This window comes from Petaurus breviceps, unplaced genomic scaffold (assembly GCF_028583685.1).
Source record: "Petaurus breviceps papuanus isolate PSGF00001 unplaced genomic scaffold, PetGlider_PUasm1.0 90925, whole genome shotgun sequence".
NCBI classification, from domain to species: domain Eukaryota; kingdom Metazoa; phylum Chordata; class Mammalia; order Diprotodontia; family Petauridae; genus Petaurus; species Petaurus breviceps.
In genome coordinates this window covers 34,477,275-34,504,220 of record NW_027187380.1, presented here as the reverse complement: position 1 = coordinate 34,504,220, position 26,946 = coordinate 34,477,275, and the positions used below count along the sequence as shown (strand labels likewise).

Here is a 26,946-nt window from a genome sequence, read left to right as displayed (position 1 = left end):
ACTGAACTTTTCTGACTGAAATCTTCCTTTATGCCTAAAGGCTTCTGGCTATCTGTTGTGAAGACTTGAACTAGAAAAATGTATTTATTCTAGTTTTTCCTCGGATTTCTGGTACTCTTTTTTCATCTTTTTTACAGTTGTTGTCTGAAAACTGGGCTGCTCCACTCTCAATCACCCCATTATTTTAGTTAGAATTCTTCTAGTGCCCACATTTCCACTCATATCTGAATGAACAATCTATAGACCTTGACCAATGACATAGTGTGTCCTAAAAGTCTTAATGCAGTTTAAAGTTTAATAGCTTAAGATTTTTGAAACATCACACATGCACACCTGCACGTGTGTGCACACACACACGCACACACACACACACACACACACACAGTTAGACCCAACTAGAGGTGTGCTAGAGACGAAATGATTGTAAAAATTTTCAGTGTAAACATTTATATCTCACAAATTGTCAAGTGCTACAAATCAGAATTTGATTTATTGGTTTTTTGATTGTCTGGACTTAAGAATGTGATGGAGAAAATGTTAAAAATTCAGGTTAAGCTTATAAATGTGTCCTGAGTTTTTGGAAAACTGTTGTTGTTGTTTTTTTAACATTTATCAGAACTCCCCTGTCCCAAATCTTCTGAGTGATTATGGTTCTCTTCCAAGAGATTCTATCTTATCTTTGGGCTTAATGCAAGCAGCATAATGTCATCCACAAAAATGAGCATCTCAATGATTGAATAAGATTCCAAAAAAAAAAATTTAAGGCTATACCATTAGGTCAAATTTTATATGATAAAGCATAATAGGGATAAGTGTAAAGACATGCATTGCTTCAGGAAACTAACTTCATAAGCACAACATAGGGGAACATGGTTAGACAGTAAGCTGACTGAAAAAAGATGTAAGAGTTGACATGAATGAATCAACAGTATGATATAGCAGACCTAAATGAGGTCTTCTATTTCACTGAAAGGCATAAGGAAATGCACTTGAATGGTGACAGGCTTTAATTCTGTAGATGATGATCATTTAAAGGGACTAAGCATTTTAGCCTGAAAAAAAAGATTCAGGAGGGACATTAGCTTTTTTTGAGTACAGTTAGTTCTGCTATAACTTGCCATAGGTTTTTCCAGAAAGCAATGTAACAATGCAAAAATCACAAAATAAAAACAACAGGACTTATGAGGGAAATGGGGCTGAAATACAATGCTCAAAATTTTATCAGTGACATATTTTTTAAAAGAACTTAATTAAAACAGCAGTACATTTCATGCACATTAAATGATTAAGCAATACATAAATACTAAAATAAATAGTGACCCTGACCTTGGCCTCCAAGTTTTGCTTGGCCTGATCACAGTATGAGAAAGTTGGGCAGGCATCAACTTCAGCCTCAGACAAGAGTCCATGGTAGATAAGGATAGGGTGTTGGTGGTATGGACCAGCCCTTCTCTGCTCACAGTTTCTACCATAAGAGAAGAGATACAATAAATATGGCACCTTGGAAACAGAACTTGGAAAAGACCTAAAGTTTGCTTGTGAAGGTGAATGTCTGAAGGGTTATAACTTGCAAGTTATTATGAGGTGGTAGTTTTCTGCATTCTCAATGTTTTTCTGGGGAAAAATCCTACAGAAGCAAACTCAAAATTCGAGTTATGCTCAAAATATTCCCTAATAGATAAAACTCTGAACAAATTCCTATTTTCAAAACACATGTTGTAGCAGAACTGATTCTCTGAAAGACTATATCATGTGGAAGAAGGATTGGGCTTGTTTCCTTGATTACAGAGTAAATCCGAGAAGCAATACATGGATGTTACAAAGAAGCAAATTCAGTATTTTTAAAATTTTTTATTTATTTCAGTTTATGGAATAAAACAAGCATTTCCATAACATAGTATAATAAAAAAGATTATTGTACATAAAACTGCAAATCTATTATGTGCAACATGCTATTCTTTTCAAATATGTAATAAAATTATCTTGTAAATTTCTTTTTCAATTTTTTTCTCTCCCCCCTCTATCCAAGAGATGGCTGCCATTAAACACAAGTGTGTGTGTTTGTGTGTGTGTGTGTGTGTAAAATCATTCCATACATACCGTGTTTCCCCGATAATAAGACCTATCCCGAAAATAAGCCCTCCCCTTACTGTGTAAGATTCCTCTAAAATAAGCCCTCCCCCGAAAATAAGCCCTATTGAGATTGCTACTGTAGTGAAAGTGATCCCCTGCGCTACACGCTACATTACGGTACCCTCTGTATGCACCATTCCTCGCCTCCCCACTGTGAAACGCACGCTGCGCTCCGAGCTGCATCCAATCAGAGCTGCAGCAGTGAGCGCATCATCCTGTTCTTCCCCAGTGATTTGCTTATTGAATAAAGGTACATTTTTTTGTTCACATTTACCTATTTATTAAAATTGCTGTCAATGTTCATTAAAATAAGCCCTCCCCTGAAAATAAGCCCTCTGGTGTTTTTCTGTCCAAAAAAATTAATAAGACAGTGTCTTATTATCAGGGAAACACGGTACTTCTATTTATCAGTTGTTTCTCTGTGTAGACAGAATCTTCCCTAATAGGACCTTTGTAGTTAATTTAGGTATTAATAATAGTGAAAATGACTTATTCATTCAAAGTTGTTCTTAAAAGAATATTGTTGTTGTTGTATACAATGTTCTCTTGATTCTGCCCATTTTGTTCTGTTATTTTGTACAAGTCTATTCATATTTTTTTCTAAGAGCATAAAACTCATTACTTCTTATAACACAGTAGTATTCCATCAGAATCATATGCCACAATTTAAATTTAGTTTTAATGTCAGGAAAAGCTTCCAAAAATTAGAGTCATCTAAAAATGGAATGTAAAAGTGGAATGAGAAATATTGGTTTTCCCCATTATTGGGAGTCTTCAGACAGAGGCTATTTGACCACTTTTGGGAATGTTGTAATGAAATTCTTTTGCTGAGGTCCCTCCCAACTCTGAAATTCTGTTTATTTCTATGACTCTGATAATTAGTCCTTGCTAATGTATGATTAGGGGAGGACAAGAGGAGTTATGCCAGGAAACTGAGGTTCATTTAAATAATGGTCTTCTATCTTTGACCCAGCCACTTCTAGGGCTGCATCTCAAAGAGATCATAAAAATGGGAAAAGACCCCACATGTACAAAAATATTTATAGTATCTCTTTTTGTGGTGGCCAAGAATTGGAAATTGAGGGGATACCCTTCAATTGGGGAATGGCTGAACAAGTTGTGGTATATGAATGTAATGGAATACTATTGTGCTATAAAAAATGATGAATAGGCAGATTTTGGAAAAACCTGGAAATATATAAACTTATGCTGAGTAAAGTGAGCAGAACCAGAAGAACATTGAACATAGTAACAGCCACAGTGTGTGATGATGGATTTTGATAGACTTAGCCTTTCTCAGAAATGCAATGACCTAAATCAATTCCAAAACGCTCGTGATGGAAAATGACATCCATATCCAGAGAAAGAACTATGGAGTCTGAATGCAGAGGGAAGCAGACTATTTTCTTTTTTTGCTTTGTTTTTTTTTCTTTCTCATGGTTCCTCCCATTTGTTTTCATTCTCCTATACAAACATGACTAATGTGAAAATATGCTTAATTGGAATGTATATGTAGAACCTATATCAGATTACATGCTGTCTTGGGGAGGGAGGAGGAGAGGAAGGGGGAGAAAATTTAAAACTTATGAAGTGAATGTTGAAAACTAAAAACAAATAAATTAACTTATTTAAAAAAAACACAATTTTCTTCTAAAGATAATGCTCCCAGTCTGCATATTAACTCAAAGGAATTGTGCTATTCTGTTTTAGGTCAGATAGGAAGGGAGGGGAATGGCATGGCAGGTTTATGGAGTGCTATTATTGGGCACTGGGATCCTTGCAGAGTTCTCATAGTCTTATATGTATGTGGTTACTTATTTTGCTTAAATAGAGAATCAATACACAGGTGACTGGTTGACTGACTGACTGCTAGCTCTTTTCAGGCTAAAATTATTTGAGAATCATTTCAAAGACTCTTCTAAGAATTGTCACTGTGATGATCTAAGCCTGTGAGATTTCTTCTGGCACCTAGGTATTATACCTTTTAGACCAGTCTCCTCTCTCTGGGCCCAGTTTGGAGCCATATCAGGGAAGGGCACTGCCTGTATCAATGGAGTGGAGCTGGAAATTCTGAATTGTCTTCTATTTGGACTGAGTAGTCATTGGATAGGTTTCCTATCTCCTTAAAGCTTCAGCTTATAGAACAAAATTTTGGGGTCTTTGAAAGATTTAAATCCATCCTTACCTCCAACCTTAGGGGAAAACCAGAGAGGTATTTTTCATAGTATATTTAGGAAATGTCCCAAATTTGCCTTCTCCCTTCCCACTCTGCCACACCCACTCCTCTATTACTCCCTTCCCTCCCAGCAGCTGGTCTTTCCTAATTGGTAATATATCTTAATAACAAAAGCTCTTAGAAGCAGCTGTTGCTGAGAACACTGACAAATCTAATAGTTGCCTGTCACTGGGTATTAACTTGTTGGTTCTACTGGTAATTAAGAAAAGAGCAAGTTGATAGAAACCTAATTAGAGGGAATGATAGACAATTAGAGAGAATGACTTCTAGCTCATCTTTATCTATGGGATGAAAGTTGATCTGACTTAAAATTCCTTCCCTTTACATAATATTCTGATGCTTTTTTTGTTAATAATAGCTTACATGAATGTAGTACTGTAGTTTAATTAAACTTGATTCAACAATTTTCAAGTACCCCTTATATGTATGGCACTATGCTAAGCACTAGAGATACAAAAATAGGACAAGATAGTCTCTGACCTCAACTGGTTTGTAATTTAACAGGGAATTTGCAATGTAAATTTTTTTCATAATTTTCAAAACATTTCTTGCTCATCTCATTTAATCTTCATAATAAATTCCATGTGCAAATATTATTTTCTCTATTTTCAGACGAGAAATGAGACTCAGAATAAATGACTGCCCTGTGAGTGCAAGGCCAAAGATTCTAGTCCTCTGTTTCCTTAGCCTGCCAAGTAATTTTGGACAAGCCACTTAATAATAATGAAAACTTAATAGTAGTGTGAACAAGACACTCCTATTAGAGGATCATTTTCCTCAATTTTAAAATTAAAGTATTGGATTAGCTCAGTGTGTCTAAAATGAATTTGACTATGGAAACATACCAAGGTGATTTCTATTGTAAGAAACAATAGTGATCTGGGATCATGCAAAACCCCTGGGATAAATGTGGATTAGTGAGAGCTGGGAATGAAATAAGAGGAAATTAAGCTTATTTTCAAATCAAAAATTGTTGCATATTTGCAACATAAATGCAAAAACATTGCATTTAAATACTGGCTTTGCTGCCTTTATCATTTGTGTAATCTTGGGCAAGTAACTTCACTTCTCTGGGCCTTAGTTTTCTCATTTGTAAAATTAAGTTGTTCAACTAGATGATCTCTAATTTCTTTCCCTGATATAAATTCTAGGATGTTATAAATTAGGTATGATTGAATTATACATGATTTCATGTTTAATATTTTAGAGGGAAAATATTGGTGCGATAAAGATTTTTTTCTTGTAGCCACTATTCCTGCCAGAAGAAAGAATACGGTTGGGGAGATGCAGGACTAGATGCCCCATGCAACTTTAACATTATTAGCATGTTAGTTCAAATTCTGACTTGAACTTAATTTTTTTCTACCTCCAAGTATTTTTACTGGCTACATTCCTATGGGTGAGGGAATGAGAATGATAGCCAGCTTTCTGATTTTATTCTGTCTCTCTGCTTTATAGCATAGTTTGCCCAGTTTAAACTGACACCGAGATCATTAATCCTGAATTTGCATGCCCCCTACATCTAGGTATGCTTTGCACTCTGATTCCTAGGAAAGAGCAAGGGCTCACGTATCATGTGTAAGATGAAGAGCATGCTTGTGCTTCAGGGACAGAAATTCCAAACCCACCATGTGAGTTTTCTGCATTTGGAAAAAATCGTCATGGATCACACTCCCTTCCATATATGTTTTTCCTGGCAACAACCAAAAAAAGGGGTGGGTGAGGATGGTGTTTAGCCTCTATTGTTGGGCAACAGGTCTTCCAAATATGGAAAAGGGTTGAACCAAAGCAGAATTAGTGAGCCTATAAAAGCAGAGGGATGAACAAGTTCTTGGTAGTTACCAGGAAGGGTTGAGGTAAGTCGGATGTTTTGCTTGCATGTATTTCTTCTGTTTAAGTTACTGGGAATGTCACTAACTCAAGTGTGTCTTTCTCTTCTGGGAAGAGCGTGAGGCATTATAGGGTTAGGAATTATGGAACTGAATTTCCATTATCTTGGATTTTCACAGAATCATCAAGTATCGTATCTTTTATTTTCCCTATTCTCACCCAAACCCACAATCCCTTTCTATAACCAAAGCTAGTTGGGAGAAAAATACAAAGTACAAAAAGTATGCCAACTCCTTTTTTATGCTTCCTTTCCCTCCCTAATCCTGACCTTACCATGTCCTCATTAGAGCAGGGATCCATAGGTACACTCCAATTTCTCAAACTTATCTCTCCATGGCCAGATGTCCACATATTGGTCCTTATATCCACCTACCCATATGATTCAACAAGTAAAATGGTGAAGTTGGCAATTATTGTTAAGTTTCCTTCAAGTTATTGCTATCCAACTCCAGATATACAGTACCCTCCTTAAACTATCCCCTGATGTCACAAGGTCCTTACCCAGGCCTGTCTGCCCAAGACAATATTCTATCTCTGGACCTCTTTTTCCACCCAACAAAGTTTACCTAGAGCATATGTCATTTTATAGGGAGCTGGTTTTATTTGTATGTCTTTCTTGATAATTTCATGCTAGGGTTTTAATGCCTAAAGACCTTTTCATGAATTACTCCTCTCAAGAATGCTTTACATTTTGTAAGAGGACAATGCCTTAACTGAGTAGAATGAATCTGTGATGGTGGAATTTCAGGTGTGTGTGTGTGTGTGTGTGTGTGTATGAAAATTTGAATTGTCCATTGGCTCTCAACTTATACAACAAAGGTAGATTCCTACCCCTGAAGACTGGTCTGCACCTTTCCTCCATCCTACTTACTAGGTGTAGGACCTCGAGAAGGTTACTTAACCTTTCTCATCCTTAATTACCTCATCTGTAAAATGGGCATAGTGATAACTGTTCATCACTATTGTGAGATAATGAGATAATATGTGTGCAGCACTTTGCAAACCTTAAAGCTCTATATAAATATTAGCAACGATGCTAATTGTCCAGAAGACCTTGGGTGTTCACACCCAATTCTCTCCACCAAATGCTGTTTCCAGGTGACCCAGGGTTTCATGTTGCAATCTTCTGCCTTAATTTATTTAAGGAAACTTCCCCAACCTGTAGCTCATCCTCTCAGAGCCAGGTTTATGGTGATTTCCAAATTTTCATTTAGTAAATGTAACCAATTCATGCTAATAAGAGCTGACTTAAGTTTCCCTTTAGGAAATATGCTTTCTTTTTCATAACATTTTCTTTAGAAATTTAATTTCTTTAGAAAATTAATTTCTTTATAAATTTAATTTTAAAATTCCATCTATTTTGTTCAGTCTAGAGGAATAGGAATTTCAAATCAGGTAGAAGGAGAGGGGAAGACATTGTCACAGAAAGCTAGTAGGGGGGCTGCTTAGGGCAGGTGGGGACTTTTACTGTGGCTCAAATTACAAATATAGGCTAATTGGCCTTCATACCTCTTGGGGAAAGCCTGCTTATTCCTCCCATCAACCTGTGAATTCAACATTCCTTCTTCAGTTCGATCAGTAAGCATTCCTAAGAACTTTTTTTTGCCAAGAATTGATTAAGTAAGACAACTATTTCTTAGGTTTTTTCTTAATTTTCCTTTTGCTTTATCTGTTGCAGGTCAGCTATTTCTACCAGTTCTTTTCTTTTTCCTCTTGGTGTAATTGTAAGGTGAGAATTCTGATCCTAATTTACTGTAACCTCTTTAGTTAGTCAATCTTAAAAAAAAAAACTCTTAGTGACTCAGCAAGTGACTGAGCTTTTTCTTGGTTGGAGTAAGTTGCTCAATATGATCTTGAGCAAGTTGTCTCATTTGGTGTTTGGGTCCTTTCATTTTCATTTAATGATCTTCTCTAGCATTAACTAGACTGATCCTTAGACAACTGGCACAGTCCATCACTGGCACTATACTTGAAGTATTTCAGCTTGGTAGGATGAACTGGAGTTTGTATTTCTATGTTATGGACTTTGGTATGCCCAAGGGTTGGCAATGTCCACCAAATCCAATTGATTAGGCAGAAACTGTGGAAAACATGAGGTTAAGTAGCTCATCTAAGATTAGGAGTTTAAAAGAGATGACCATCTCTGCCTCAGAATCCTAAGGCCTACTCTGATATGCAGAGCAATTATTATAATCCCCAAGTTTCAGGGAGTGGTGAGATTAGCTCACCTGAATTTGTAGGGACCCTTGCTAACAACGAGAAAAGTCTTGATTCTGGGGTGCTTCATCTTGGATTCTGAAGGGTGTGAGGATGCAGGGCATGTAATGGAGCATCCAACTCTGCCAGGGTGAAATAGTAGTGTCGTGTCCACCGCCCTGGAGGCTGTCAGTGTAGCTGCTAGAGAAGGAGCTCTATGGGTGGATAATCAGGCTGATGCTGATGTGTTGCTTTCTAGTTGGCACCATGAGTAGCGATGCTGAGATGGAAGTGTTCGGCATAGCTGCTCCTTTTCTCCGCAAGTCAGAAAAGGAGCGGATAGAAGCTCAAAACCAGCCATTTGATGCTAAAACCTATTGCTTTGTGGCTGATACAAAGGAAGAATATGCCAAAGGGAGAATCAAGAGTTCCCAAGATGGGAAGGTAACTGTGGAAACTGAAGATAACAGGGTAAGCACTATCTTATTAAATCCTTACAAAAAATTTGTCAGGTTGCCATTACTGTTTCCACTTAACAATAGACAAAACTGAGGCCCAAGAAGTGAGTGGCTGCACCATCGCTCTTCACCTCACAGGGCTGTTGCAAGGAATGCATCTTATAAATTGTATGGTGCTGTAAAAATGTGAATTATTATTATCCATCTATAGCTTTCCATCACACATTACTTCAGCTTCTTTTGGGGGCGTGAAGTAAGATTAGTTTGTTGTATAAACTTGTTGGAAGGGACTGGACAGCTGCTTTTGAAGTATACAGGGTCACTCTGGGAATCATGCTGATGACCCTGGCTTGAGTCACAGATATCCAGGGGACCTTCCCCTTTCTACTCTGGGCCCCGTGCAAGGAATGCCAAGGGATCAGGGATGTAACATTTGCTCTGCGAAGGCAGAAGAGGACTATGACAAGTGCTATGAAAATAAAAGAGTTGTAAGGTATAATAGAAAAAAAACCCGACTCTGGAGTCAGAAGGTAGAAGTTCAATTCTAGCCTTTAAGGCTTACTACCTGTGTGACTCTCTGGCAATTTCACTGGGCTTCAGTTTTCTCATCTGTAAAATTAAGTGGTTCGACTACATGTTTCCTGTCGTCTCTTCTAGCTTGAGATTTATGATCCTATGACTTCCCTCTCCTGCCACCCCACCCCACCTTTGTCTTTGCCTCTATCCTCTGGAGTTCCAGAGTTTCACCATATGGGGACCTATTTTGTCATTCCTTCAGAGTTTCTTCCAGAGTGCCTTTGTTAAGGTGCACAAAGAAAAGGATGGCTAACAATCCTGATTTTCTTCCCTATTGCAGACACTGGTCGTTAAACCAGAAGATGTGTATTCAATGAACCCACCCAAGTTTGATAAGATAGAAGACATGGCAATGCTGACCCATCTAAATGAGCCAGCTGTCCTGTATAACCTCAAGGATCGTTATACTTCCTGGATGATCTATGTCAGTAATTTTTTGGTTAACTATATGCATATTCTCTCTGTCTCCCTGTCTCTACCTCTCCCTGTCTCTGTCTTTCTCTCTCCCCACCTCTCTTCTTCCTCCGTGTGTCTGTCTGTCTCTGTCTCTGTCTGTATGTTTCTCTCTCTGTCTCTGTCTCTCTCTCCCTCTACTCCCTTAAAATTAGGAGTTAGGCTACATCAAATTGGTCAAGCCATGCACTTAACTCTGCAAATTTTAAACAAGATTCATTCTGCTTCTTTTTCTTGGAAGGCTATTTTAAACGCAAAACATGTATAAGAACTTTATTGGGTTTTAAAAGAAAAGGAGCTTCAGAAATCCTGATTATAATGTTATTTTTGTTTGTTTTCTTTTAGACCTATTCTGGCCTCTTCTGTGTCACTGTCAATCCTTACAAGTGGCTGCCAGTGTATAACCCCGAGGTGGTGAATGCCTACCGAGGCAAAAAGCGCCAGGAGGCTCCTCCCCACATCTTCTCCATCTCTGACAATGCCTATCAGTTCATGCTGACTGGTATGTTTCAGATAAGGAAGTTTGACACAGTGGAAAGAATATAAGAATAGGAGTCAGGGAACTGGGTTCTAGTCTTGCCTTTTCTATTAGCTAACCATGTGCTCTAGAGGATGTCACTTCACATCTTTGGGCCTTGGTTTCCCCTTTATGTAAAATTAAAGGAGAGAATTAGCTTTGATGATCTCTAAAGTCTGTAGTGTAATAGAAGGAGTATTGGATTTGAAGTCTGAGATGTAGTTTCAAATCCTGGCCCTGCCCCTTACTATCTGTGTGACCTTAGCAAGTAACTTTTTCATCCTGGCTTCAGTTTCCATTTCCATTAAAGTATATTTTGTCTATATTTACATATTCATGTCTCCCCCAATAGAATGTATGCTTTTTGAGGGCATGGGTTATTTCATTTTTGACTTTGTATTCCTAGTACCAAATATATGTTAGGTACTTGCTAATTGATTTGATCTATAAAATGAGGGGATTGGACTAGATGATTTCTAAGACCTGGACTCCCAAGGAAAAAATTTAGGCTGATTTCCCTTAACTTTTCTTAACTTAAGAATAAACTCTTAGAGCCCAGAATTTCTTGGCACATCAATGGGTTTCACTAAAGTCTTGTGATAATATCCCCATTTAAAAAATTCAATTAATATGCCAAATACTTCAGGGCAACTGATTGTCCTATAAACCAGAACTAAGGAAAGGAAAAGTTAGCAGGTAAATGAGTTAGGACAGTTATAATACTAGCAAGATGCAATCTAGAGGAGATGAGAGGTAACGGCTCTTTTGGAACTGTTAGTGATGGTTACTATGCTTTCCTTTGACAGATCGGGAAAACCAGTCTATTCTGATCACGTAAGTAGCAAAATCATTGTTAGTTTCAGTGGATATGATCCATTTTTTAAATTTAGAAAGCAGATGTGTCCTTTATGGCCTGTTAATTTTTTAATTGTAGAGATGAGTGGAGGGGAGAACTTTCATATATATATATATGTATATATATATATATATATATATATATATATATATGTCTGTAGTTGTGTGTATGTGTGAAAAGTGACAGTTGGGTATAGGTGAGATAACAAAGGAGGCTTAAGAAAGCTATGCTAAGCTGCACTTTGCTTCCCATCCCAATATTTACCTTGAACTTTGTGATTCAGGCAGGCCAGGAATATATATATCACATGATAAAGAGATGGTACTGCTTGAAGAGCTAGAGACAGGCATAGCATCTTCTGTTAAAGCCATCAACAGATCGATCATTTGTAATTTCTTTTTTTGTTCTTTTTCTCTAATTGTCCCTGGAAAGTGGAGAATCTGGTGCTGGAAAGACTGTCAACACCAAGAGGGTTATCCAGTATTTTGCAACAATTGCTGCTACTGGAGACCTTGCCAAGAAAAAGGAAGGCAAGATGAAGGTAATATGAAATCCTGTATGGAAGAACGAAGAATAGAATCTGGATCTAAGATGCCATAGTTTTACTTTTGTGAGAAAGGTTAACACTTTGCTTCTTCCTCTATAATCAATCATGTTCTATTTCTCCTTATTGAAAATGTGTTTAAATTTCATTTGAAAGACTTAAAAAAAACTTTTCAAAAAGTTTGGGAAACTTTTATGTGACAGGGAGGAAAAAGAGCTGCATTAGTAGAATGAAGATAGTAATCTCATAGGAGACAGCTTGATACATTGGAGAAAACTCTGAGGCAAGAGTTAGAGAATTAGGGTTCAAATTCCATCTCTGTTACTTTTTACTTAGATGATCTTATATATGCCAATTAAATTCCTTGGGGCTCAGTCCCCTTATCTATAAAATAAGAGGATTAAATTGGATGACCTCTGAGGTCATCCAACTAGAGATCTTCCTGACAATAAGATTTAGAGCTAGAAGGAGCCTTAGGAGTCATCTACTATAACTTACTTGACAGGTGAAAGAAACAGATCCATTGAGAAGTGACCTTCCAATATTTTGACATGTGGTATAATTAGAATTACAATTTGAGTCTTTTGACTTCAAATTTAGAACTATTCTGTCAACTTCTGCAGTGCAGTGGAAATTGTACTGAATTTGAAATCAGAGGTCCGGCTTCAGATTCTGGCTTTGTCAATTACTGTTTGATCCTGAGTAATTCACTTACATTGTTTGGGACTTCTGTTTCCTCATCTCATCAAGGGTTAGATTTGATTACCTCTAATACTATGACCCTATGAAAGACAGAAAAAAAAGGTCCAATGCAAATTGAGCTCTGAAAACTGATTTATTTGGTGGAAATCTTTCAGATAGGCAGAACCAAATGGACAGAATTTAGTTGTGAACTGAAATGACACCTTTAGAAAAAGGTATTTACAAGAGAACAATTCCATAATTATAACTAAATGTGGCAAAAGACAAAATCATCTTAAGTGAGATGACTAAATATTTATTTCAATTTCACTTTGGGAGATAGACTGAGAAGCTACTTATCTAAGGAGTTGAGGGGATTCTCTAGGTTGGTGTAATAAGTGATTATCACATATAACAAGCTACATGCTCATTTTGTTTGTGCAGTTTTTTGACTTGAGAAATGAAGAAATCTTTCCCCTCCTCTTTTATTTAACTTATTTATTTTTATATTTTGGTGCTAGGGGACACTTGAAGACCAGATTATCAGTGCCAACCCCCTGTTGGAAGCCTTTGGTAATGCCAAGACTGTGAGGAATGATAACTCATCTCGTTTTGTAAGTTGGATTAATATGAGGATTGAAAAAAAAAGTTTAGACCACTAAAACCAAGAGAAAGCAAAACAGAGAAGTTATGGGAAAAAGAAAGGAAGATTTGTGGGGATTAAATTTGCCACCATCTTCATGGTGATCTAATCATGATGACTCAGAGTTCTCACGACTGCTCTCAAGCCAGGCAAAATTGTAACCTAAGCAAAGTTTGTCCCTTTGGTATTCCTCTCATCCACTTTTCTGTCTTTGAATTGAGAGAAGAAAATGAAAGCGAGAAAAGGAAGGCCACATACCGTCAACCTAAAAACATGAAAAAGTTTTTGGATGACATGTTAGCACCCTTTAGTCAATCTGACTTGTGAATTATATTTGTGTTTGACTGTGGCCAATTCTGGTTTCCCTTTGTTATTACAGGGCAAGTTCATCCGAATTCACTTTGGAACCACTGGAAAACTTGCCTCTGCAGATATTGAAACCTGTAAGTATATAACTGGGGTCAGGTTACTGCTTACACTAACCAGGGGCAGTTTGGCAAATAAATATGTATTTGTGTTGTAGATTTGCTAGAGAAGTCAAGAGTAACCTTCCAGTTAAAGGCTGAAAGAAGCTACCATATCTTCTACCAAATTCTTTCAAATAAGAAGCCTGAGCTCATTGGTAAGAAAGAACTTTTACTTCAATGTCAAACAAACTGGATTTCTGGCTCTTAGACACTTCAGACTTTGTTTATGAAGTCAATCAAATTGCTTTGCCTATAGGTAGCCCATTGGGATCATAGATTAAGGAAGAAAACTTAGAAGCCATCTAGTCCAGCATTGTCATGTTACAGATGAGGAATGAGACTCAGAGAGGTTGAGTGATTTGCCCAAATCTACACAGGTAGTAAATGGCAGAGCTAGGTTTGGAACTTGTCTTTTTTTACTTCCAATCCATTGTTCTTCCCACTGCATCAGTCCCATTTGGTAAACTGCTCTGGGAATATGGCCATTTTGACAGACACACCAGTTAGAAAACACTTTTTCAAAAATCTGCCATCACTTGCTGGCAATGGGGGCTATAGCAAGGTGATAAGGTCAGTGTATTTTGTGACCTATAAGGAAGAGAATCTAAAAAAATATACCTGTAAACCACAGTCATCAACTACCCTGATATATAATTCTCTTGTCCTTTAGCACCACCTTGTGTCCTCACAGACAATCTGCTAATTTGGAAAAAGCCAGTCACTGAAATGCACAATGGAGTGGGAATCCACCAATGCATTTTCAGTGGAGAAAGCTTAAATGATGGTTTTAACTGCTGACATTTTTTCATTTTAAAATAACACACTTCATTGTGCCAATGAAGAAGCACTCAAATGGCCCAAGACAACTCAAAAATTCAGTTAAATGAAGCACCTGTACTCTCTCTAGTGTGTATATGTATATACACATATGTGCACACACATATACATGTATATATACCTATGTGCATATATACGTGTATATACATATGTGCATATGTACACACATATATTTTTAAAATCTAGGACTTTAACATTAAAAGCGAAGCATTTCTATACACACAGCAAAACACAGCAAAGTATTTTATATGAAACCATAAACCTCTGATTCATATAGTTTGATATATAAAAATAATTCCATAAATTATTTTCTCATTTACAAAATTATTTTTAATCAACAAGCACTTATTTCTCTTCATCCTACCTTTCTCCCCAACTCAAGCCACTGTAGTCTTTTTTTTTAAGTACAGAAAAAAAAGAGAATTCTCATAACATGAATTCATAGTCAATCAAAGTAAATTCCCTCATTGGCTATGTCTGAAAAAATAGATTTTCCATTCTGTCTTTTGAGTCTTTTTCAAGACTCACCTCTTTTTCAAGAAGGAAGTAGTAAGGGGTGGCTAGGTGGCACAGTGAATAGAGCACCAGCCCTGGAGTCAGGAAGATCTTAGTTCAAATACAACCTCAGACACTTAACACAAAACTGGTGGTGTGACCTTGGGCAAATCACTTAATCCCAATTGCCCTACCTTCCCCCCTCCAAAAAGAAAAAAAAGTGATTATTATTTTCATCTTTGACACTCTGGAACTGTGATTTATCAGTATTTTGATTATGGTAATTCAGCACTGTTTGATAGCAATAGCAATGCTATTGTCATTATATAAATTGTTCTCCTGGCTCTGCTCACTTACCTCTGCATCAGTTCATATGGGTTTTCCCAGTTTCCTCTAAAATTGTTAATTTTACTATATCTTATGATGCAATAATATTCCATTACATTCATTAACCATAACGCATTCAGTCATTTTTCAATAGGTAAGTACCCACTTAGTTCCTAGTTTTTTGCTATTAAAAAAACTACTATGAATATTTTTTTATCTAAGAACCCCTTCCTTTTGTCTTTAAGTTATCTGTATAGTATCTTTGGGTCAAAGGGAAGCACAGTTGAATGATTTTTATGTTATAGCTCAGAATTTGCTTTCCAGAATGACTGGACCGATTCACAGATTTATGTATAGTACACTGGGAGCCTTGCAGGTGAAGACTGTCCTGCTTGTTTGTATTTCCTTCTGAATTTCTTTTTGTTCACTTCAGTGCAGTTTTAAAAACGTTTCAGTGGCTCCTCCCCCCACTCCCATCCTGTTTTCTTCTTCTTTTTTTTTTTTTGGCATCACTGTTGCTAAATCCTCCTCTCTTCTACATCCCCACTCAAATTAAAAACCAAGAGAAAGAAAAACTTACAACAAATAAGAATAAACAAGTGAAAAAAAAAACCACATAGTATCCACGAATGACTCTTTCTGTGTCTTAAGTCCATCATCATCTCTCCTTTGGGATGGATACCTTACTTCACTGTAGATTCTCAAGTCAAATTAGTTAGCTTGTGCCAGGCTAAGCTCTGAGAACTCTGTAGATGTTAGTCATTGCATTTTTCAGAGTTAAGTCTTTCAGAGTTGTTTTCCTTTATGCTACTGTTGTCCGTGTATAATTTTTTCCCCCAGTTCATACTACCTAGATTCTCTAAAAAACTATCATAATTTCTTATGGTACAATAATATTCCATTACATTCCTGTATTACAGCAGTTCAGCCATTCCCCAAATGATGGGTTTCCCCATATATTCTAGTTCTTTTCTTTTCTACTCTTTTAATGCCTCATTCAGAATTAGGACTTTATTTTGTTTTGCTTGGTCCTATTTCCATTCCTAGCATTATCTGCTCTCTTAACTGCCCCTGCTACATCTCTTTTTTCCTACCAAATTTGATTTATTGTTACCACAAATTATTCATGTTTTTGTTTGTATTCAGTATTCCTTTGTCCATTTCAGGTAAGAGTGAATTTCCTTTGATACTATTTCCCATACTGCTTCCTCCATACTTTTATGTACTCTTTTCCACGTATACCTTAATTATAAGAAATAGCCATCTCCAGCCCCTTCCTCCTTTCTATACCAATAACTTTCTATACCTTCTTTTGCCCTTTCATCTGTTTTCTTTCTTCAAACCCTCAGAATATAACCAATCTATTCCCAAGTCCTCTTTTTCTTAGTTAATTCCATCAATATACTTTGAGGACATTAAAGTTCTGAAACAACATTTGTTTTTTCTCACCTTACAATGTCTTCCATCTGTTGAAATAAATTTACCTTTCTAGGTTTCCCTTGATTTGTATTTTTATTTCAAAGTTTCTAAATGCTTTAGTCTTTTCATTAGAAGTACCTGAAAGTCCACTATTCCACTAAAGGTCTATTTCCCCACCTGTAAAATTTTGCTAAGCTTTTCAAGTAAGTTAGTCTTGATCATAAACCTATATCTTTTGCCTTTTGAAATATTGTATTTCAAGATCTCTGAATTTTAGGAGAAATTGCCAGGTCTTTTTTATACTGATTGTGGTCCCTTGGTACTTGAATTGCTTCTTTCTGTATGTTTGAAATATTCTTTATTTGACATGGGACCTGTGGGCTTTAGCTCTGACATCCTTAGGACTTTTTCTTTACCTTTTTATTTTTTTAAGGAGGTGATCAGTAGATTTTTTTATATCTTTATTTTGACCTTTGGTTCTAATAGATTTGAGTACTTTTCTATGACAAGTAGATACTTAAGTTCTTTTGAAGTATAATGTCCTGGCTTTTTAAAAATTGTGGTTTTCAGGAATTAAGTGCTTCTTAAATTATCTCTTCTTGACCTCTTTTTCAGGTCAGTTATGTTTTATTCGATGTATCTTATATTTTTCTCTATTTTTTCAGTCTTTTGGGTTTTTCTATTATTTCTTGCATTTTCATAGAGTCATTAATTCCTCTTTGGTCCATCGGAGCTTTCAAACACTTGTTACTAAATACTCTAGGTGATTATGAAGTCTGTTGAAAAGCCAATTTTTCTTTTGAGTTGCTTCTTACTTGCCCCTTCTTTAGATCTTCAGTAATTTTTGATACTGGTGAATACTTTCAGTGATTTAATCATTTCTTCAGTTTTAGTTCCTGAAATTGTGACCAGGGACGGAATGTGCCTCCTCCTATACTTTTTTAAGTGGGGGGGAGTCTGTGCTTGGTCTCACCCTGTGTTCCTATGCTGCCATCTGGTGTTAAAAAAACAAAACAAAACAAAACAACTTTTTGAGTTTCAGAGTGTTGTATGTCCTTGGCCCTTTATGACGTTTTGGGATAGAGTGTTGGCACCAAAGAGCCTTTATGCACCTGGGGTGTTCTGGTCTGAGAACTGCCATGCCACTCTGGTTGTTGCTGATTCTCAAGACTTCCAAGGTTTCCACCCTGAGGCTTTCTTACCTACCTGGCTCTTTCTCATGGCACTTGCTATTCTTGCTACCTTTGAACACAGAGTCTTCCAGTATACATGTGCCTCTGGCCAAATGTAGAAGCTTCCAGTTTGCCTACACTGGCACTAACTTTGCTGGTTGTCTCCTTTCTTATTGCCTATGGGCTTATGTCTGACTTTTTCTATAATTCGGAGGTTGAAGAAGTTATTTATTATAATTTCTCATTCTATTTCTTAATCATTACTTCATCTGGAGCAAATTTTAGCTTTTAGTTGGAGTACATGTGTGGCAACTGGGTGGTCTGTCTCTTGTTGCATCCATCTTGACCACAAATCCTGCACCTATACTTTCATAAATTTTCAGGGCAGTTCCACACTATTCTGTAATCAGAACCTACTTACTGCCAGATGAGTATATAGGAACTTGTGAATGTTCAGTACATCTAGAATCTAGCTGTCCTTTCCACCATATCTTTTGCCATTACTAAAAATGATTTTGGTTGGGATATTTTCCATCCTCTATCTTCCTTCTCTTTGCCCCTAACTTTTATTTCTCTCTATTTTTTATTTTAAATTTTTATTGACATATTTTGTTTGGATATTAGAAGTAATATAGTCCAACTCCCTCATTTTTCAAAACAAGAAACTGAGGCCCAGAGAGATGAAATGATCTATTGTAATAAATGGAGCCAAATATTCTAAATCTAAGGCTTATGACATAACACTGTAATAAAATTCATGTGCACATGACCCTCATGATTCATGATGAATTTGCTACCCTAGGCCAGCAGGTAACTTTGTGGTAGATAGTTGATGTATATACTATATTAAAAACTGGAGATATAGCGCTATTGGTGGCTAAAGATATAATTCAATAAGATTTAATTCCAGGATCTTCTGGAATATGGTACATCTTAAATAAGCTGTATTTCCCTGCTACAGGACTATAGTACTATTATTTCTTAATTGACAAATGTCAGTTTTCCATTCAGATGTTCTTGAGCTTTGTGTACAATGGCAACATATTAGGATAAGGGATCAGGATTTCTCTTTAAAACCTTTTACCTAGGTGATATGTGCTGAAGGGTCACAAAGACCTCCAATGAGTTTAATTTTCCACTATGGAGGATCTCACTTCTCAGATTTATATTTGTTTCTAAAAGGACACTTTCCAGTTCTAGAGAAATATATAATGGTTAAAATTCATGATATGGATTCTAGAGTAGAACTGTTCTTTCTTCCATCTAGGTAAGCTTTTAAAATTCCTATTTTATTTCAGAGTTGCTGCTTATTACAACCAATCCATATGATTACCCATTCATTAGCCAGGGTGAAATCTTGGTGGCAAGCATTGATGATACAGAGGAGTTGCTAGCTACAGATGTAAGTAGAATGAAATGAGAAATCTTCTGATCACTTGCCTACTACTCAAGTCAACTTATTTGCTGTTCTTTAAATTCTAGAGTGCTATTGACATCCTGGGTTTCAGTCCAGACGAGAAGTCAGGAATCTACAAGCTGACAGGGGCTGTGATGCATTATGGTACCATGAAATTCAAGCAGAAACAGCGAGAAGAACAGGCAGAGCCAGATGGCACTGAAGGTAAAAATCTTACCAATCAACTACAGCCCAGGGAGGAGTCCTACTGTGATTATTCTTCTAGGTCATTTCTGTGGAAATAACCTGAAAGTTTTTCTTTGGGAGCTGCTGCTCTAATTTTGGGTGTTCTAATGCACCCATTTTACACATAAGAAGAATAAAGCACAAAGAATTTAAGTGACTGGCCCATACCTAAGTGTAACAGTGAATAGAGTACTGGGCCTGGAGTCAGGAAGACTTCATGAGTTCAAATCTGTTCTCAGACACTTATTAGCTATGTGACCCCAGGCCAGTCACTTAATTCTGTTTGCCTCAGTTCCTCATCTGTAAAATGAGCCAAAGAAGGAAAGGCAAACAACTCCAGTAACTTTGCCAAGAAAATCCCAAATGGGTTCATGAAAATTTGGATATGACTGAAAAACAACTCAACAACATCAACAAAGTTGCTCAGATACAAAGTAGCAGAGCAGGATTTCAGACTCAGGTCTGCTGACTCCAAATCTACCACTCTTTTTCCTGTACCATACTTGCAAAGATGAAGAGTTTAGAGAATATTGTCATTCACCTTTGTTGAGTCACTTGAATGACACTGTTTAATTTGGGTGCCAATAAGGTTTGGGGATATTCTAGATTTGGATCTTGCTTTCTAAAAAAATGTGTCATGTTTCCTGAGAGACAAAATCTCATCCTAAGGATTATATTCTTTCATTACCAATTATTTTCCTATTCTATTGACCTATTTTAGCTACAGATGTTGGGTTTGAATTTTCCAAGGCTATGCCAGTGTTGCATACTTAGTAATATAGACTGTGTTGATTGTCCAGTGACATGTTCAGAGAGGCTCATCACCAAAATATGGCAACTGTTTTTTTTTTCCTTTTTCAACATAGCAATTAATAAAAACATCTACTAAAGTAGCTATGGGTGTTGGTATAGGGAGTTCCCTACATTGATGAAATCAGTGTTCTTTTGAAAGAGCAAATAGAGGAGGTGAAAACTATTGAGGGGGAGTAAAGCTTTACACATTTGAAAAGTTAGCTTCTGAGAATATTTGAAAGATGCACTATGTGGCTTTTCTAATTTGATTAATCCTCATGTGATCTCACATGTAAATTGTATTTATCTTTCTGCCAGTGGCTGACAAAACAGCATATCTGATGGGCCTGAACTCATCTGATCTGCTGAAAGCCTTATGCTTCCCCAGGGTGAAAGTTGGAAATGAATATGTTACCAAAGGTCAAACTGTAGATCAGGTAAGTGACTATCTCAGAGCAAATAGATAGTGCTTAATACTTGACAACAATTGACTTTAATTCAAATGCCTACTTTTTTTCTCACTAGGTGCACCATGCTGTAAATGCTCTTTCCAAATCAGTGTATGAAAAATTATTCTTGTGGATGGTAACACGCATCAATCAGCAACTAGATACTAAACTGCCAAGACAACACTTCATTGGTGTCTTAGACATTGCAGGCTTTGAAATATTTGAGGTTTGTCATGTTCTTTTCTAGCAGTGAATTTGTCCACAACTTTTGTTCTTGGGGCTTTAGTGTTTTTCATGTTGCAGTCACACTAAACTAACTTTAACCATTCATGGCATTTTTATGCAGATGAGATTAGGTAGACGAGAACTGCCATATTTGGAAGGTTTGCGATTATTATTATTTTTTGTTTGTTTTTTGGAGGGCATTTGGGATTAAGTGACTTGCCCAAGGTCACATGGCTAGTTTTTGTGTTAAGTGTCTGAAGCCAGATTTGAACTCAGGTCCTCCTGACTCCAGGGCCGGTGCTCTATTCACTGCGCCACCTAGCCACCCCTGCAATTATTTTTAAAGGATAGAATGATAGCCAACTAGAATTTTGAATTTTATATTGTGAGCTAAAATAGGAAACCCCCCACAAATTTATCAAATAATAACACCACAAATTAGCTTGGAAAACTGTTTAGAAATCAATAATGAACTAACAAGGAGATGCTCTAGCATCAATATCCTCTTGGTTGTGATGTTAGGAACAGATGTAAATACGTAAGTGAGATGATGATTGTGATCTACTCAAATCTGATAAGATAGGTCATAGGATTTGGAGGCTGCTATCTGTTCCAGCTATTTTCATTTATAGGACAAAGTTTGGTTTGGAAAACAAAGTAGGAAACAAGGTCTGAGGCTGTAGAAAAGTCAAAGCTTGAGGCAACGAAGGAAATCTTTGTTGAGCTTTTAAATTTTGATTTGAAGTCTGATATTTCATACTAAAATTATACTTTGGCATCAGTATAACAGCCTAGAGCAGCTGTGCATCAACTTCACCAATGAGAAACTGCAACAGTTCTTCAACCACCACATGTTCGTGCTGGAGCAGGAGGAGTACAAGAAGGAAGGCATCGAGTGGGAGTTCATCGACTTCGGGATGGACCTGGCTGCTTGCATCGAGCTCATTGAGAAGGTATTTATCTACTGTAAAAAAGTCCTCCTGTACAATCTCACCACAATTCACATTTATCTATATTAACTTGCCCTGATTTAAATACAGCCAATGGGCATTTTCTCCATCCTGGAAGAAGAGTGTATGTTCCCCAAAGCAACAGATGCTTCTTTCAAGAACAAGCTATATGACCAGCACCTTGGCAAGTCCAGCAACTTCCAGAAGCCCAAGCCTGCCAAAGGAAAAGCTGAGGCCCACTTCTCCCTTGTACACTATGCTGGTACTGTGGACTACAGTGTCACCGGTTGGCTGGAGAAGAACAAGGATCCTCTGAATGAGACTGTTGTTGGATTATACCAGAAATCATCTAACAAACTTTTGGCTCATCTTTATGCCACCTTTTCTGCTGTAGATGGTAATAAAAATAATAAATTATCTTCTTTTTTGTCTTAATTAGTTTTATGTAACTGAGAATTTATAGTTACTTCTTTCAGCAGATGGTGGAAAGAAGAAGGTAGCCAAGAAGAAAGGGTCTTCATTCCAAACTGTCTCAGCTCTTTTCCGGGTAGGGGACATTTTAAAAGTACTTTTATACATTAAGCTCAAAACCAAGGGTTCCAAACTAGATTTATTTGAGAGCTATTGTATTGCCTTAAGCTTATCACCTTATCATCTAATATTTAATGGGATGTATTAACAACGTGATTTATTGTAGTTGAAACAGTTACGAAAGTAGGTCCAGAAACTGATTATTATTTTTTACTGTGTTTAACACAACTAAGTGGGGGACTGGCTACCCTTGCACACAATAGGCCCTTGACAAATCTTTTCTGACTTGATTTATGACATAGGATTGGTACCTAATACCCCAGTGAATGACCTCAGAAAGATATATATATGTGTGTGTATGTATATATGTATACATATGCACATATATACACACATATATTCACATACACTTATATTTATATACACATATGTATATATACACATAAACATACATAGATACACATATATGTAGTGTGTGTATTTCAGGGTGTTGAGCCTCATTGACTTGAGGTCAAAATGATCCAGGTTAGAATATATCTCAGAAACTTACTGTTTGATCTAGGGAAAATCATTTAGCCTTTCTTGGATTTAGTGTACTTATATGTAAAATGGAGATAATAATAGCACCTACATCACAGGATTGTTTTGAGAATCAAATGAGAAAATGTATGTAAAGTGTTTTGCAAACTTCAAAGTGCTATACAAATGGATAGCTACTTTGAGTCAGTAAACTGACTAGAAGAGGATAATGTAATTGAACATGTAACCCTAAAATGTCCACTATGCCTCTGTCTACATAAGACCATCTGTCATGAAAGCTGAAGGTTAAAGTTGGTATTCATTTGTATTTAGGTATAATTCTAAAGGATATTTCTTATCATTTCATAAAAATCTAGAGCTGCTCAGTAAGGCGTAGTAAATCAGAGGAAAGTATACGTTCTTTTAAAGCTTTTTGATTTGCCTACCTTGTATTTCTTTAGGAAAATCTGAACAAGTTGATGTCAAATTTAAGAACAACTCACCCTCATTTTGTGCGTTGTATAATTCCCAATGAAACCAAAACCCCAGGTAATTCACAATATGAATCTCCAAACTATTCACTGTGCCAGGTAATTTGTTGTATATTTGATTTTTTTTGTTTGCTTCTCTATCTCAGGAGCCATGGAACACAGTCTTGTTTTACATCAGCTACGCTGTAACGGTGTCCTGGAAGGTATCAGGATTTGCAGAAAGGGATTCCCAAATAGGATCCTTTATGGAGATTTTAAACAAAGGTATGGGATTAAAAAATTCATATCTTCTAATGAGAAGAGATAATGCTGGCATCTGAACCAATCAATTAAATAGTAAGCATTTATTAAGAGGCTACTATGTGCCAGGAATTTTGAGATTACAAAGACAAGAATTAAATAGCTCCTGACATTAATATTCCTGACCTTCTATCAGAGGAGACCACATCTCTACATAGAAGTATATACAAAGTTGGTTACATGATAATTTGGTGGTGGGAGACAGCAGCATTTGGGAGCCTCTAGAAAACCTCATGTAAGAAATGACACTTGAGCTAAGCTTTGAAGGCAACTAGAAATTCTAAGAGGTAGATATAAGGCATGGATGTACTCCAGACAAGGGTGAGGCACAGAAAGAGGAGAAGGAATGCATGTTTGAGGAATAGCAAGGACACAAGCTTAGTTGTACTATAGATTGTGTAAAATAGAGTCATTTATGACAAGGCTGGGGTTTTAAATGCCAGAAAGGAGTTATAGAGGTAATAGGGAACCATTGTCATTTATTGAGCAGGGGAGTGATAATGGTTAGACCTGTAATTAAGGGCTATTTATTATTTGGTAACTAAAATGAAGAAGTGATGATAGGAGGTCACTTTCAAACGGACTTCCTTCTAGAATTCTTAATTCGGCACTTGAATAAGATGTATGTATTTCTTTTCTAGAGACTGAACCATGTATCCTAGTCAGGAGATGTTAGTCCTAACTGTGATTCTGGCATTAAGTAGATGTATGACTTTGGGCAAATTACTTCATCTCTTTGCATCTCTGTTTCTTTATTCATATAATGAGTTGCTTAGTCTTGATAATCTTTAAGGTTCTTGCAACTTTAGCAATCCAACATTTGCCTTATGTTTAAATTTTCAGGTACCGTGTATTGAATGCCAGTGCTATCCCAGAGGGACAGTTTATTGATAGTAAGAAAGCTTGTGAAAAATTGTTGGCATCTATTGATATTGACCACACCCAGTACAAATTTGGGCATACCAAGGTAATTACTTAATATTTCCAATATATTCCACATGTTAGACACTTGCTTTCTTATTACAGCTAACAAAAAACTAAGTGTTGCTTTACCTTTTCTCCTTTAAGGTGTTCTTTAAAGCTGGCTTGCTGGGAACTCTGGAAGAGATGAGGGATGATCGTTTGGCTAAACTGATTACACGGACTCAGGCCGTGTGCAGAGGGTTCCTCATGAGAGTTGAATTCCAAAAGATGGTCCAGAGAAGGTAGAGGACTGTCTTAGTTCATTCTCTCTCTCTCTCTCTCTCTCTCTCTCTCTCTCTCTCTCTCTCTCTGTCCCTCTCTCTGTCTCTCTGTCTCTCTCTGTCTCTCTGTCTCTGTGTCTCTCTCTCTTTCTCTCTCTGTCTCTCTCTTTCTCTCTCTCTCTGTCTTTCTGTCTGTCTGTCTCTCTGTCTCTGTCTCTGTCTTTCTCTCCTCGTCCCTCTCTCTCTTTGGGAGAAAAAAGAGTCTTCTCAAAGTAACCAAAGTTTTCTTACAGGGAGTCCATCTTTTGTATTCAGTACAACATTCGCTCATTCATGAATGTCAAACACTGGCCATGGATGAAGTTATTTTTCAAGATTAAACCCCTCCTCAAGAGTGCTGAAACAGAAAAGGAGATGGCCACCATCAAGGAAGAATTCCAGAAAACTAAAGATGAACTTGCCAAGTCAGAGGCAAAAAGAAAAGAGCTTGAGGAAAAAATGGTGACTCTGCTACAAGAAAAAAATGACCTTCAGCTCCAAGTACAAGCTGTATGTATTTTGCAATCCTTTCTACCATTTCCTTTCAGTAGCTAGCATGATACAATGAAAATGGTGCTAGGTTTGAAGACAAAGGACCTGAGTTTAAATTCTTCCTCTGTTTTCTATTACTATGTGACTGTGGACAAGTCACTTTACCTTCTAGGGTTCAGTTTCATTGTCTGTAAAATGAGGAGATTGGACTAGTTGATTTCTAAGATCCCTTTCTATGCTAAATCTGTGTTCTTTGATTTAATTAATTGAAGCACCAGTTAATTAGTGTTACTTTTTCAGTATGAAAGCTGACATTTACTAGTTGGAGAATATTATAGTGCTTATTGAATAATTAAGGATGTAAGGCATGTCAGAATTTATCTTCTTAAAGGAAATAACTCTCTCTTTCAAAGGAAAGTGAAAATTTGTTGGATGCTGAGGAAAGATGTGACCAGCTGATTAAAGCCAAATTTCAACTTGAAGCTAAAATCAAGGAAGTGACTGAAAGGGCTGAGGATGAGGAAGAGATCAATGCTGAACTGACAGCCAAGAAGAGGAAACTGGAGGATGAATGTTCAGAACTCAAGAAAGACATCGATGACCTTGAGCTAACACTAGCCAAGGTGGAAAAGGAAAAACATGCTACAGAAAACAAGGTATGATCTATGTGGGTATTTCTTCTTGATGTAAGTCATTGAGGGACTCAGGGTAGGTGCTCGGATAATTTACAGTGCCTTCCTGTCCGCTTTTTTCACAGGTTAAAAATCTAACTGAGGAATTGGCAGGCCTGGATGAAACAATTGCAAAGCTAACGAAGGAGAAGAAGGCTCTCCAAGAGGCCCATCAACAAACTCTGGATGACCTTCAAGCTGAAGAAGACAAAGTCAATACATTGACAAAAACTAAGAGCAAACTGGAACAACAAGTTGATGATGTGAGTGATAGTCAGCTCAGTAAATGACCAAAATTTGAAAGCCATTTGTTATCGAACTAAAACTATTCTTCTTTCAGCTTGAAAGCTCCCTGGAACAAGAAAAGAAAGTTCGCGTAGACCTCGAAAGGAATAAAAGAAAGCTTGAAGGAGACTTGAAACTTGCCCAGGAATCCATATTAGATTTAGAAAATGACAAACAGCAGTTGGATGAAAGACTAAAGAAGTATGCCATAAAACTACCTATTTTTATTTTGAAATTAGAGTCTCCTTGTTTGTAAAATGAGTTTGTATTATCTTTAATAATGTCCTTTCTGTATCTAAAAGTGTGTGGTTTTGATGGGTTTTCTTTATATTTTTAATTTTTTTTTCTTCCATAGGAAGGACTTTGAATATAGTCAGTTGCAAAGCAAACTAGAAGATGAGCAAACTTTGGGCCTTCAATTCCAAAAGAAAATCAAAGAACTACAAGTAAGAAGCTTGACAGGGACGTTGCAGAAT

At 36.8% G+C, this 26,946-nt stretch overlaps 1 protein-coding gene across 3 annotated transcripts in view; it reads left to right on the top strand.

The window, feature by feature from the left end:
* LOC138152698 (myosin-3) overlaps positions 1 to 26,946 on the top strand; it is a 101,985-nt gene that overhangs the window by 61,623 nt on the left and 13,416 nt on the right. Inside the window, exons 2-27 of one of the 3 annotated variants that reach the window (XM_069076786.1) lie at positions 6,207 to 6,225; positions 7,938 to 7,988; positions 8,715 to 8,926; positions 9,770 to 9,913; positions 10,288 to 10,444; positions 11,266 to 11,293; positions 11,748 to 11,856; positions 13,062 to 13,154; positions 13,563 to 13,626; positions 13,707 to 13,805; positions 19,199 to 19,302; positions 19,383 to 19,521; positions 20,653 to 20,771; positions 20,860 to 21,009; positions 21,791 to 21,961; positions 22,049 to 22,355; positions 22,435 to 22,505; positions 23,470 to 23,557; positions 23,646 to 23,763; positions 24,643 to 24,766; positions 24,868 to 25,004; positions 25,277 to 25,532; positions 25,928 to 26,170; positions 26,272 to 26,448; positions 26,526 to 26,671; positions 26,826 to 26,916. In XM_069076786.1, coding sequence (XP_068932887.1) covers positions 8,723 to 8,926; positions 9,770 to 9,913; positions 10,288 to 10,444; positions 11,266 to 11,293; positions 11,748 to 11,856; positions 13,062 to 13,154; positions 13,563 to 13,626; positions 13,707 to 13,805; positions 19,199 to 19,302; positions 19,383 to 19,521; positions 20,653 to 20,771; positions 20,860 to 21,009; positions 21,791 to 21,961; positions 22,049 to 22,355; positions 22,435 to 22,505; positions 23,470 to 23,557; positions 23,646 to 23,763; positions 24,643 to 24,766; positions 24,868 to 25,004; positions 25,277 to 25,532; positions 25,928 to 26,170; positions 26,272 to 26,448; positions 26,526 to 26,671; positions 26,826 to 26,916 — 3,339 coding nt within the window. In that variant the 5' untranslated portion in view covers positions 6,207 to 6,225; positions 7,938 to 7,988; positions 8,715 to 8,722. Of the gene's footprint in view, positions 1 to 6,120; positions 6,226 to 7,937; positions 7,989 to 8,714; positions 8,927 to 9,769; positions 9,914 to 10,287; positions 10,445 to 11,265; positions 11,294 to 11,747; positions 11,857 to 13,061; positions 13,155 to 13,562; positions 13,627 to 13,706; positions 13,806 to 19,198; positions 19,303 to 19,382; positions 19,522 to 20,652; positions 20,772 to 20,859; positions 21,010 to 21,790; positions 21,962 to 22,048; positions 22,356 to 22,434; positions 22,506 to 23,469; positions 23,558 to 23,645; positions 23,764 to 24,642; positions 24,767 to 24,867; positions 25,005 to 25,276; positions 25,533 to 25,927; positions 26,171 to 26,271; positions 26,449 to 26,525; positions 26,672 to 26,825; positions 26,917 to 26,946 lie in introns of those variants that run through there. The other 2 variants (XM_069076788.1, XM_069076787.1) reach the window with 2 other exon arrangements.